This window comes from Alosa alosa, chromosome 3 (assembly GCF_017589495.1).
Source record: "Alosa alosa isolate M-15738 ecotype Scorff River chromosome 3, AALO_Geno_1.1, whole genome shotgun sequence".
NCBI lineage: Eukaryota > Metazoa > Chordata > Actinopteri > Clupeiformes > Clupeidae > Alosa > Alosa alosa.
The window spans coordinates 34978623-34992244 of record NC_063191.1 but is presented as its reverse complement, the minus strand read 5'-3'; the positions used below and the strand labels follow the sequence as shown (position 1 = coordinate 34992244).

Here is a 13622-nt window from a genome sequence, read left to right as displayed (position 1 = left end):
CACCCACAGCCCATGAGTTTGTCTACTGTATGGCCTTAAATTTGTAAAAAATACTTCAGCTTCCAGACAAAATATTTTAAATATAGTAAAATAGAACTATATCAGCTTTGCCTAGGCCTTATTAACTTAAAGAATGCATATACTATTGCATTTTTTTCTGTCATAGTATCTTACACAACAATATTTACAAACTATGGTGAAGTAGAGAGGACGGAATCATGATAAAAATCCTTTGATCATTTTTATTCTAAGCATCAAGATGTCAGCCACCCAAAGTGGCTTGAGAAACTCGACAGTATTAAAAACTTTTACTTCACCAAAACATAGTCAAAGCTCCCCTACCTGGTTCCTGCCATGTACCCAGAAGACTGTGCAACAGATCAATAAATTGACAAAGAGGGAAAGAGAGTAAGAGACTGACTGTGTCTTCCACTGTGCGGAAGTTTGACTGCATGACGTGGGTTGCTTAACTCAACGTCCCATGTCTTAGGCTGTTGTACAACTGTCTACATGATCGCTGGGGTTTCACGTCTGCAACCTTGCAGCTTCCTGTCAAAGTCTGCCTACACATAAAAATAGCCAGGCCTATGAGCCCACAATATGTAGCGTGCTTCAGCATCTCTGCCATTTTGATGAGGGGGCATTGCAATATCATTGCGGCTCTGATCGCCCATTATTTTACAAAGAAAGCAAACAGGAAACAGTGGTTAATCTGGTAAGATTAACACACGCATGTGCACGTGCACACACACACACACACACACAAAGGCTGTCAATCTGATAATGAAAAAAAAATGAAATAGTTGTTGCTGGAAGTTAGAACTCCTGCTAGCAGTGTGTGTGTTTTTGCCTACTTCTCCTACTTCTCCTTTTCAGGTTGTTTATTCACCATTGCACGCCCTGTAATCATTTGGCGAGCGCCTCTTTCGCAACTATGAAAGTAAACAAGTGATTTTGATCGTGGCAGCCATAGACAAAATTAATTATCTTTTTTCTTAGTCAATTCTGAAAGAAATAAAAGTAAACGTCATTGTCCATGAAACAGCACCAGCCAATTGCTGCAGTCATGAAAACTGACGCGTGGAGATCTATTCTCACTGGTTTCACCCTTAGGCCATAAATGGCAAGCTGAAATTTCACTGAGCTCAGATAGTTTTGTCTTGAGAACTTGAACCATTGTGGCTTTGAGGTGTGTGTGGTTAGACACTCTAAAGTGCCTACATGCTTACGAGTGCCAGATTCAACTGTCAGATCTGACCTTGCTTATTTTTCAATAGCAAAGGGCTAACAATCACACAAGAAAATCATAACATTTTAGGCTAAGCCCTAAGGATCTCAATATCAGTTTAATTAATAGGCTATCCTTAAGTTCAGAGCACACAGTTATCAACACTTTCAAAATAACAATGAGCAGCATGACATTACCAGTTAGCACTGACTGTGGTCCTGCTCTAGAGTTGTGGATACCATACCATGTCAGGTCGAGGTTCCTCACTTTAGAGCCAGGAGCTGTGCTGGTTATCCTCATATATTTGTTGTAGATGACTGCTAGAAGTATGATCCTGTCAAGGCAAAAATGGACAATGGCACAGTCGCTGATGCAGAAGTATAATAGTTCTGGTGGAAATATACCCTTTTAACAGCGAAGGCCTCCATTGTCAAACGTCTATTCTGAGTAATAAGTCTATAGACAAAATAGTAGCTACACAAACATATCTAGAAAATATTTGGTCTTGGATGTCTATGTCAGATCAGGACTTCTCTGTCATCTATATCTATATCTATCTATAAAAAGCATCAGTCTGTGCCACTTGTGTAGACTTTTGCATCTGACTAGATTAGTTTATGGAAAAAGTCAAAGATTTATCAACGGATATTCAATAAATCCAATCTGATGCTTGTTAAGGTTTTTATGTGTTTAAACACACACACAGTCAATGCCCTCAGTTAAAGGTGCAGTCAACGATTGCGCAGGAAGTCACATTTGTTTATGTTTATATTTAAAAGTATTAGCAGACGTTTTTTTGCCCAAAACAACATGCACTATTTTTTAACCAAGGACCAAACGAAACACACCAGGGAGGTAGCTCACTCCTCCCCTCAATATTCCCAGAGAAACTCCACACAGGATTTAATTTTGTTTAGGGGACAGGCCTGGGCTGCCTACAGAGAACAGGTTTTTTTTCCACAGTGTACTCACGAAATGGGCAGCTAGAGGAGACGATTGCTGACAAAATGTGACAAAAAATGTTCTGAGTTTGAAATCGTGTACAATTGTTGACTGTGCCTTTAACAACAACAATGCAGCCCAACTTTCATGTTACAAATAACCCTGTGAGACTTTGAACCTACAATGTTACCAGGCCAGCCACCCCCACAGAATAGCCTTCCTGTAGGCAGAACACCCTTAGGTATAGCGCACATGGAACCTCTCACAGCTGCAATATGGAAGAGAGTGGCTAAATCTGATTCTCCCCCCTAAGGCCTAAGCCCTGAACCCTAAAAGACTTAACTGACACCCATCGATAAGTGATTGTGTTTGAGAGGCTGTAAGTATAATAATAATAATAATAATAATAATAATAGGCTTTATTTGTATAGCACCTTTCATACAGAGAATGCAGCTCAAAGTTATTTGCATTTGGAGCATTTAATACAATAATAGAGAAAAAAAAGAGAATTTGCAAGATGGTAAGGAGATAGATACAACAACACACAATACAACTAATGCAGTGAAAATAGGAAGACCCTGTAAATAGCAGCATAGAATTTAAAATATTGTGAAGAAATAGGGTACAAGTAGCCTAGAAATCTAGACGCACCCTAGCAGCAGCAAATGTAATTTGCAGCCAGGGTAGTCTAGCAACTGGCTTACGAGCTGGAATAATGAAACTTCTATCAGGCCAATCACATCGTGTATAGAGTCGGTGGCGGTTCGGCGTGAATTTCCTGCTACTTGAAAATAGAGAAGATGGATGCTGCTGCTGGCGAACAGCGGTCTTTGAATCGCGACTCGAGTTAAGCTTTTTTTAAATTGGCAATAGTTTGATCAACCAGCCAACTAGCTCTGCTGGTGGGAAAATGCATGGGACTCATGAGTTGTAGCGCTACCCTATTGTGTGCAGAGGAAATTTGAAAGATAACCGTTTATCCCGCCCCTCGGATTGAGCAGTGCCTATGGTAAGTTCCCAAACCCAAAAAGCATGAAGTAGAGCTGCGCCTTGTTTTTAAGTCCTCTTGAGAAAGGTTCTCTGGTGCAGTGGTCAAAAAGTCTTAGTACATTGGCAAGGAGGACTTGCACTCTGAGACCAGTAATCACACAAGGTTGGTTATTAGACCACTGTATTTTTTTTTTTTTCAAAAGTTTTTTTGAGGCAACACAATGTGCAAAAAGTGCAAGAGTGCTGTACAAACGTTTCAGTCAGTGAAGACTATCTTCAGTGCAAAAAAGAGCAGCAGCATAGTGAGACAACCTTTTAAACAGTCTAGAGCAGGTGCATCCAATTAGTGGCCAACAGGCCTAGCAGGTCACAGCTCATTCAGATCACATAATTGAACAATTACATCACAATTTCATTCAATGAGTCTACCTTATAGGGCATAGTGATCAGACATATAGAAAAAAAAAACGTACAATAGACACACACATGTCAAATACATTTGACAGAAAACAGGACATTTCCAATTCTTCGTTTAGACCATTAGGATGAAGAGTCTTTCGATAGAAAATATATCTGCATTCACATTGCAATAAACATTTGTCTAAATTTCCACCTTTTGGGAGTCAAATGATCAATGCCACAGAATTACAGATCCTTAATTGAGTGGTTTCCGTCAGCAAAATGTCTCGCAACAGCTGATTTGGGATCAGCCCTGCGAATAGAGTTTTTATGCTCATTAATTCTGAATCTGAGTTGTCTAGCGGTTTTACCAACATACTGAAGGCCACATTTTAAACATGAAAGAAGGTAAACAACATTGTTAGAGCTGCATGTAATAAGTATTTTAATCTTGTATTCTCTCGTTGTCACATAACTTGAAAAGGTGTTGACTTTTTTAGCAGTGGAACAAGCAGCACAGTTACGGCATGGGAAGAAACCTGTGGCATTGTTCAAACGCTCCTGATGGGTGGATGTTCTGTGTGTATCTGCATGTACCAGTATATCACAAACATTTTTTGCTCTAGAAAAAAGAGAACAGAGGGGGAGAATTAAAGATCTCTTTACCAACATCATCAATTGACAAGATATTCCAATGTTTTTTAACAACATCACATATAGAGTGGCCTAGAGGTGAGAAAGTAGTATTGAAAACACAAGAAAAAGATTTTTGTCTCTTAGGTCTAGCTTTGTCAAAAAGGTAATTTCTATTCTTGCTATGTGCTTTGATGAATGCTCGGGGGGATACCCTCTTTCCAACAATTTGTTAAGAAGCTTATGGGCCTCTACCTGAAAGTCATCATCCCTTGCACATATACGTCGTAGCCTTAAGAACTGACTAAATGGTAAACCTTTTTTGAGGGACATCGGATGATGACTAGTATAGTGTAGGAGACTGTTTTTGTCAGTGGGTTTAGTGTAAAGTGTGGCGTATATATGTCCCTCTTTCAAAAATACCTTCGTATCGAGGAAACTCACTTGGTGATCATCATACTCTAGACTAAATTCAATTGACTCCATGCAAGTATTGAGATGTTGAAGGAAGGTTTGAAGGTCACTGCTTGAACCCCTCAAGATCAAAAATACATCGTCAATATATCTTTTCCAAAACACAATAGATGGTGAAAAAGGATTGTCATTATAGACATATTGGAATAAAAAAAAAAACCCATAAAAAGGTTTGCATAATCTGGGGCAAAACTTGCACCCATTGCTGTGCCATGTGTTTGCAGAAAAAAGTTTTTACCATGAAGAAAATAGTTTTTAGTTAGTACAATTTCAGACATATTAACCAGGAAATCTGATGGTGGGACATGATCAGATCTGGAGTCTAGAAAGAACTTAAGTGCATTCAGGCCAGAGGGGTGAGGGATGTTTGTGTACAAACTCACCACATTCATAGTGGCGAGAATGAGCTCACCACTAGTCAAAGTCAGGTCACTTAGTTGTGTAATGAAGTCTCCTGTGTCCTTGAGATAAGATGGAAGTTTTTCCACTAGTGACCTTATGTGATAGTCAACAAAGTTAGATAATGGTTCGGTTAAAGGTCTCATTCACTGAGAAACCGTTTAATACTTGTTACTTTCGAAATACTATAGCTCACTCCAAGTTGCATATGCATGCTGCACGTGAAAATGATCTTCTACCCCCATTGCCCGCATTAGCCAATGAAAGAAAATACACGGAAAAACAAGCGAATCAGAAAGAGCCCTTCCCAATGACGCCGAAGGGAAACTGATTATTCATGGCCTTGCCAACCTTGGCTTGTGACGCCTACAGGAAGACTGGAAGATTTTGCGGCTAGGGGATTGTCTCTCTGCAGCTAGTAGGAGCTAACAGCAAGTTGCTAACATCGTGAAAAAAAAAATCGTGCCTGTGTTATTTGTGGCAATAACACATCAATGTTGCATGTCTTGCCTTAGAAACAAGAGTTGAGGAAGAAATGGTTCGGATTTATCGTTGGAACACCACCACCGAAGTAGTGCAACATTAGTTCTGTGTTCCAATCATTTCGACCACACTCACTGCCTACAGTTAGAAAGTGGTTTTGCATCGATGTTCTGAAAACCTGGTTCTGTACCATCATGACGATCGACCACCAGCTCACAGGCTGTAAGTACAAACAAACTTTTCCACCTAACGTCTGTTACAAAATAACATGTTCATATCCTTCACGTTAGCATGCATGAAAAGGGTACAGGCTAGGCTTAGGCTAGCCTATATTACAGGAAGCTACACCAGGCACGTAACTGAAGTGTTTTGTTCGCGACGTGTGAAATCAGAGAATGTCTAACAGGAAGGGCTCTGGTAAAATCTATTAGAGGAATGGTCTATTTTCCCGAACGTAGCCTACAGGCCACTAACACGCCAGGTGTAGCTACTTCCATTGATTAGGCCTATTGGAAGCTAATTTCTGTTTATCACCAAGTCTTGGCTCTCTGGTGATGACATCATTGCACTTGGTGACCTTTGCCCTGCTCACTGTAGTTTTTTAAACTCACCTAGGGTCTCTGGTCGTGGTGGTGGTCTAATTACAGTGTTTAAGAACAGTTTTAAATGTAGAATTGTACCAACTGATCTGTTTTCTACTTTTGAACTACAGCTGTTTAAGATCAATGCATCTGTACTTTGTGCCTTAGTCTACCGTCCACCAAAAATTAATTGTAATTTTATTCAAGAATTTGCTGAACTTCTATCTTTTATGGCCTCTCGTGCTGATAAGTTATTAATCTTGGGGGACTAACATCCACATATGCTGCCCATCTAAACCTTTGGTCAATGAGTTTTTAGGCCTTGTGGACTCTTTTAACCTTGTGCAGTCAGTTATGGCCCCACACATCAGAAGGGTCACACACTAGTGTTGTCCTCTGGTTTCTCAGTTTCCAATGTTAAAATAGTTGATACTGGTGTGTCTGACCATTTTATGATTTTATTTGAATCTTCACTGTTTTGTCCCCCCCCTCCACCCCCCTCATCCTACTCCCTTGTCAGAGCTATTAATTCCACCACAGCCTCACAGTTCACGAATACTTTTATGCTCTCTCTTTCACCTGTTGTCTTAGATTCTCTTTCCCCCTGCACCGACACTGAGGATCTACTTACTCTTTTTTAAACATCTTGCCTTGCCACTCTTGATTCTGTAGCTCCTTTAAAACAAAAGCGGTGTAAATCCAATAGGTCTACTCCTTGGCTAAATTCCACTACCTGTTTGCTCAGAAAGGCTTGTAGGAAAGCAGAGCGAAAATGGAAAAAAGATAAACTACAGGTCTCCTATGATATAGTTAGAGATTCTCTTAAGGCTTATCAAAACACTGTCAAAGCAGCAAAGGCAGCTTTCTATGCTGAGCTTATTCACAAAAATGCTCACAGACCAAAAGTGTTGTTTAACACAATTAATAAAATCATAAATCCTCCTACTACAATGTCCTCTCTTCCTGCTACAACAGAAACCTGTGAGATGTTTCTCAATTTCTTTATTGACAAAATTGACAACATAAAGTCTCATATCACACCCTCAATTTCTGATCCTGCTTTGTATCGGTCTGTAGTTTGCCGCCTCCAACAATTCCAACCAGTCTCTTCCTCACAGTCTCTCATATGAAGCCCTCTTCTTGCCACTCTGATATTTTTCCATCTCATCTTTTCAAAGAACCTTTTGCGGCTATTTGCCATTTTATCTTGAGCATCATTAATAGCTCCCTGGCTAATGGAGTAATACCCTCTGGCTTTAAACACGCTATTGTGCAACCTCTCCTGAAAAAAACCTTCCCTTGATCCCATTGATTTGAAAAATTATAGGCCCATTTCTAAACTGCCCTTTCTCTCTAAGATCTTAGAAAAAGTTGTTCTGTCACAAGTCTCTTCCTATTTAAACACCTCTAATATCCTTGACAAGTTTCAATCTGGTTTTAGACCACTTCATAGTACAGAGTCTGCCCTACTTAAGGTCCATAATGATCTATTGCTCTCTGTTGACTCTGGCTCTTGTGCCCTATTGGTCCTGTTAGATCTTAGTGCTGCTTTTGACACCATTGACCACAAGATCCTTTTAAAACGCCTGGGTGTTGAAGTTGATCTGCAAGGCACTGTATTAAATTGGTTCAGATCTTACTTAACTGATAGATCTTTTTCAGTGCATTTAGGCAATGCTTCTTCGTCATCTGCTCCCATTAAGTGTGGTGTCCCCCAGGGTTCTATTTTAGGGCCTCTTATTTTCTTTATACATGCTTCCCCTGGGCTCCATTTTCAATCAATTCAATATTCGTTACCACTGCTACGCAGATGATACCCAATTTTATATATCGGTGGCCCCTGAAAATTCCTGCTCATTGACAAACCTTTTTCTTTGTCTTAATGACATTAAGAATTGGATGGCTAACAACTTTTTACAGCTAAATGACAGCAAAACTGAAGTAATCATTTTTGGACCACCAAATTGTCAACAATGTAAGCAAGTCTCTTGGCCCTCTGTCTGTTAACCATCACAGTGTGGTCAAGAACCTAGGTGTTTTCCTAGACTCTTCTCTGACTTTTAATAAGCAAGTCAACAGCGTTGTCAAGGGAAGTTTTTACCAACTTAGGACAATAGCAAAGCTCAAGTCTTCTCTCTCCTACAGTGATTTAGAAATCCTTATACATGCCTTTATTTCCTCTAGGCTTGATTATTGCAACTCACTGTATGTAGGTGTAACTAAATCTACTCTAAACAGACTCCAGTTGGTCCAAAATGCTGCAGCCAGATTACTGACTGGATCTAAGAAACGTGACCACATTTCACCTGTGTTGGCTAAACTGCACTGGCTTCCTGTGGAACAAAGAATTAATTTTAAAATTCTTCTGTTTGTTTTCAAAGCTTTACATGGTTTAGCACCTCAGTATTTATGTGATCTTTTAATTCCTTACTGTCCTCCTAGACCTCTTCGATCATCTTCCCAGTGTCTTTTTTGTGTTCCTTCTGCCTCTCTTAAATCCAAAGGTGACAGAGCTTTCTCTGTCTATGCTCCCCAGCTTTGGAATAGCTTTCCTGATGTTGTGAAATCCTGCCCCACTATTAGTAGTTTTAAATCCAACCAATCCAATCCAATATTTTTATATTGTAATTTAATATGTTTATATGTATGTATATACATATTTAATATGTTTATATGTATGTATATGTATTATTATTATTATTATTATTATTATTATTATTATTTTTATTATTATTTTATGCAAAGCACTTTGGTGCAATGCTATTGCTTTGAAATGTGCTATATAAATAAATTTGACTTGACTTGACTAATTGTTGCAGTACATAATGCGAACGGAATGCTTCAGTTACGTGCCTGGTGTAGCTAACGTTACACTCATAAGAAACTGACCACACTACCCAGAGATTTAGCTTGTTGAACCTATATTCTTCTAACCTAATCGTTAAACCACAAATAATAATATTAGCAACAATATCTTATGCTCAATTAAGTTCGGGTATTGTTCTAGTCTAAAAAACAATACCCGTGCACTATTAGGCTAAGTTGCTATCACTAGAGCTCAGGTATATTTACACTTCAGTCTAATTTATGTCTTCTTGCCATTATTACATTGACCTTTGTAGGCCTACAATGATGTTTTGTTTGATTACTTGCTGTTTACTTAGTGTTTTGTATGTCTTCCAGAGCACATCCTCATGTCAGGCTACACAGCTTTCTAGCCTACATTAGGCCATCACGTTAGAAGCAAAGGTTTGTGATCTAACTTTTATTGTTGTGCTAGTTCGTTTCTAGAAGTCTTTTTCTAGTAGGCTAATACAGGTTCTTATGTGCTCGTCAATGTTTGGGAAAGTCAATTCATGGGTTTCTTCAGGTCACTTTCCACAGGTGTATAAAATCAAGCACCTCGATTATGAATGCAGACTGCATGGTGCTTGATTAATACACCTGTGTAAATGGACCTGATGAAACCCATGAATTGCATAACAGATAGAATTGATATTACCGAATGTCTTCTTGTGGGTGTGCTACTTAGTACATCATACACCTTACCACAGTCACTAAAATCTTTTTGTTTCCATTGTGCCAGTACAGTTTTGTGTGAGATAGTGAATGTCCTGTGTACTATTAGTATCTTGTAACTTGACAGTAATACACATTTATTTACTTTAGGTACCCAAACAGAATACTTCATGAAAAGTATGAGTATTGGTACAAGCACTTCGGATACACCATGGGCATGGGGGCCTGCTACCTCTACTGCAATCAAGCCTGTTCATCCAAGGCCAGCTAGAAGACCTCGGGTTGATCAAGAGGAGGAGGAGGATGAAAGGGACATCTCCACAATAACACCTGATGGCTCCACCTATGGTCCAGCGCAATCAAAGAGCAATGTAATAGAATCATGACAGCCAACGAATGTGTTTTGTGTGTTGTCCCTTCAGATCCCCAGGACAATACAAGCCGAAACAACAACTCACACCTTTTTTCCCTAAATAATCCCAGCACCATCTTAAAAAGGATCTGTAGGCCAGATGTCTGCCTCGTCTGGCAAAAAGAGGACATTGTTAATTCTGTGCATAGTTTGGATGTTCTTGTTTTGTGTTTGCATTATTTTAATAGACTGCAATATTACTATTTGTCAGTGTTTCACGGACCACCTAGCAAAAAAAAAAAAAAAAAAAAAACAGTAGACCTACTTCAACAGTATATTTACACAATAGGCCTTCTCACTAAACCACCTTGCTTATGGTGTCAGAGGATTCATATGATTTAAACTGGCATAGGTTAAAATCAGTGTTGCAGAACTGTTGGTTCAATATTCCAAACAACTCATCTATTATATTTTACCACATCTACTTGTGGAACACTTGAGATAGCTTGCGGACCACACTTTGAGTACCACTGCTGTATGTAAATATAATAAAGTTATTTATTGAAAATTGACCTGTTTTGTATATTTGTTTTAGGAGTTTTATCAGTTTTTGTCCCTTTTAAGCCAAAATTGTGAGTGATGCAAGTCACCCCGCTCACAATTTGTTTGATCTACTGCCCTCTGGGAAGAGGTACAGAAGCCTGCGCTCCCGCACCACCAGACTCACCAACAGCTTCATACACCAGGCTGTTAGGATGCTGAACTCTCTCCCCCCTCTCCCCACTCCACCCTCAGCTACATAACATCCTGGACTTTTAGACCCAAAATGGCTGCCTTGCACTACTCCACTTGCACTACTCCACTTGTACACTTGCACACTTGCAACTTGTTGTTGTTGTCCTGTTGTCCTGAACACTTCTGAACACACTTCTGCTGCTCTTACATAACTTGCACCACTATGCCACTTGCATACTTAGGTCAAACAAAACTACCTCAGCCATTTATTGGCCTGACTTTTGCACTATTATATTGACTGTCTACTGTTTGCACAATTGCACAATTTCTACCAAATTTTGCTGCTCTTATTTCTTCATTGTATGTGCCTTCTTATTTTTACTTTTTATATTGTTTACTTGAATGTTATGTTTGTCTGTGGACCTAATTGGTAAAATATGTCTTGTCTCCACCGTGGGATAGTAGGAAACGCAATTTCGATCTCTTTGTATGTCTTGACATGTGAAGAAATTGACAATAAAGCAGACTTTGACTTTGATATTGGGCTATGTGGTCTTTCAATGATAGTATCATGGAATTCAAACCATAACTATCTATTCCGATAGCATTAGCAGGCTAGGTCAGTGGCAGAACTGCATTTAGGGTGCTTACCTGTGTTGTGAAGTAAAATATCTACTAGGAAGATTGCAAAGACTTTTGACTGTGTAAAGAAATAGGTCTTTATTTTAAAACGGTTCCAACTGTTTATTACTTGAAAGCAAGATGACGATTGTCACAAACGTTTACCTCTTTTAGGAGAAATTAAGCTGACAGGCAATTGTTACCACTCTATTAAACCAACGTTCACCGACAAACAATCAGGAAGCGGTTCTTCTTCCTACTCGGATACTAGGATCAAACACATGAAGTTGTATCTCCGAAGACATTTTGTGCAACAGTTTTGACTCGAGTTTTAGCCAGGTTTTAGCACTGTAAAGTTGAATATGGAGCATAGCACAGGCAGAATCGGATGAGGACGCACTGGAGGAAGCGTCACAGTACTGTTAGCCAATCAGAGGTGAATTCATTAGCATGTCATTAATATTCATGACTAGAGGCGAAATCCAGTCGTTCCTCCCCGCCCACCTTCCCCACCAAACTAGAACAGCATGAAACAGACGCAGGACAGCATTTTTTTTCACCAAAACCGGCTCACAGAGCATTCATCAATACTACAGACCACTGCAAAATTAATGAAAAAACGATGAGATGAGACCTTTAAGGAACCAATACTAGCAATGAATTTGGAAATGGTGTACTAGAGATTGAAGAGTAGGAGTCTGAGCGAGGAGCTCCTCTGGTTTTCCGATACTTTGGCCTTTCAGATGTCAATAGCCATGGGTACACCCGTCCACCTTTATAATCCATTGTATCCCTCTTAAATTTCACAATCTTTCTTTTCTGTAATTCTTGCTGGTATTTCTCATTAATGGCATTAAGCTCATCTTCGGGTCCACATCACTGCTGGTTTTTAGTTTCCCTTCTACTGAATCAATCTCTTGATGTGGGTCTGGCTCATCAGGCTAGGGTACAAGTTCCCAGACCAAACATCTTGATAGGGTATTGATCTTTGAATAAAATAGAAATGGGTCAGCACCTATGACCTATCCTTAAATTGACAACACCAAAACCGTGTTTATAAACACATTTGGATAAGTGTGGTTTTTGAATAAAATAGAAATGGGTCCACCTATGACCTTTTCCGTTTGATGGCAGTTGTTTAGGCCCACTGATGTTTTTCCAGCCCTCCAGCCTCCCTTTGGGTAACCCAGTGTTTCATGTCACAACGCTATGAATTGTTGGTAATTCCCTTGAGTAAAGTCTGCATAGATGCCGACTTACGGAAAGGGCACAGAAAGGGTGTGAGCGAACACGCATGCACTTCACAGTTTCGCACTGGGACAGCCCTAAGCCCTCACAAAGTTCCCGGGAACGCACAATAAATTCCGTGAAGCAGTGAGGGGAGAGATTGGGTTTCAGCCTAAGTTTTCAAGAGGGGTCTGGCTGCAGACCATGGGGAGAGTGGAGCTCCACTCTAAAACGGAAACACGTGACTTCCACTCCAACAGCCACACTACTTTGTCTTCACCGCGACACAGTTTCAATTTAATAAGCTGCTTCACAGACCAGTCATAATGACTTGCTCTCAAAATGTTGTGTCAATTATAAAACTTCAAATGTTTATTATGAATTGTATGTCAAAGGAAATAAAACAATGTTCACCCATGTGGGCTAAAATCTATCTCTGCTCCAAAGCATTTAGAATAGAATTTGCTATTGAATTCAACATTGTGATTGATTAAAATTATTGTGTCAAGCATGAAAAACTCTAGCCTACAGTATCTAATATCGACGTGAAGACCTGCCACATCAGTGCCAGAAGTGTAGTGGTAAAATAAGAGGTGGGTAAACTATGAATTCTGTGATCACGGTAAGGTGGACTGTCATATTCGGTATTGGATTTTTTAAAGAAGCATTCAGAACTTGTTTGATGATGGTGGAGGTTACTGTCCAATGTTTATAACAATACCAGTGGTTTTAAATGGTTCCTAGAGTGTTGATGAGTGTATATATTGTGAATGTGGTATACAGTGTGATTTTTGAATGTTAGAAGGTGAATAAACTCTTTTGAGAGGTGGATAAACTCTAATAAGAGGTGGATAGACTCTATTTCTGAAAATTCAGATGTGGATAAACTGTGTTTATTTGTGTTTAAGCCTCCAGTACAGCCTTGGTGGCAACACTTATAAATTAATCAGATTTTCTGTATCTATAGCTTAATTAATCTATCGTGAGAATCATTAGGCTATTATGATTAATCCGGTCTAAACCCATCAAAATGCCCTA

At 39.4% G+C, this 13622-nt stretch overlaps 1 protein-coding gene across 3 annotated transcripts in view; it reads right to left on the bottom strand.

Annotated features, from left to right (window-relative positions):
- The window catches only part of arhgap15 (Rho GTPase activating protein 15), a 48475-nt gene extending 46937 nt beyond the window's left edge, over positions 1–1538 (bottom strand). The window contains exon 1 of one of the 3 annotated variants that reach the window (XM_048238941.1): positions 1473–1538. Coding sequence is in view for 1 of the 3 variants with exons in the window: in XM_048238939.1 (XP_048094896.1) it covers positions 343–356 (14 nt within the window). In the remaining 2 variants the exon portion in view is untranslated. Of the gene's footprint in view, positions 1–342; positions 423–1425 lie in introns of those variants that run through there. The other 2 variants (XM_048238942.1, XM_048238939.1) reach the window with 2 other exon arrangements.
- Positions 1539–13622: the final 12084 nt, after the last annotated feature.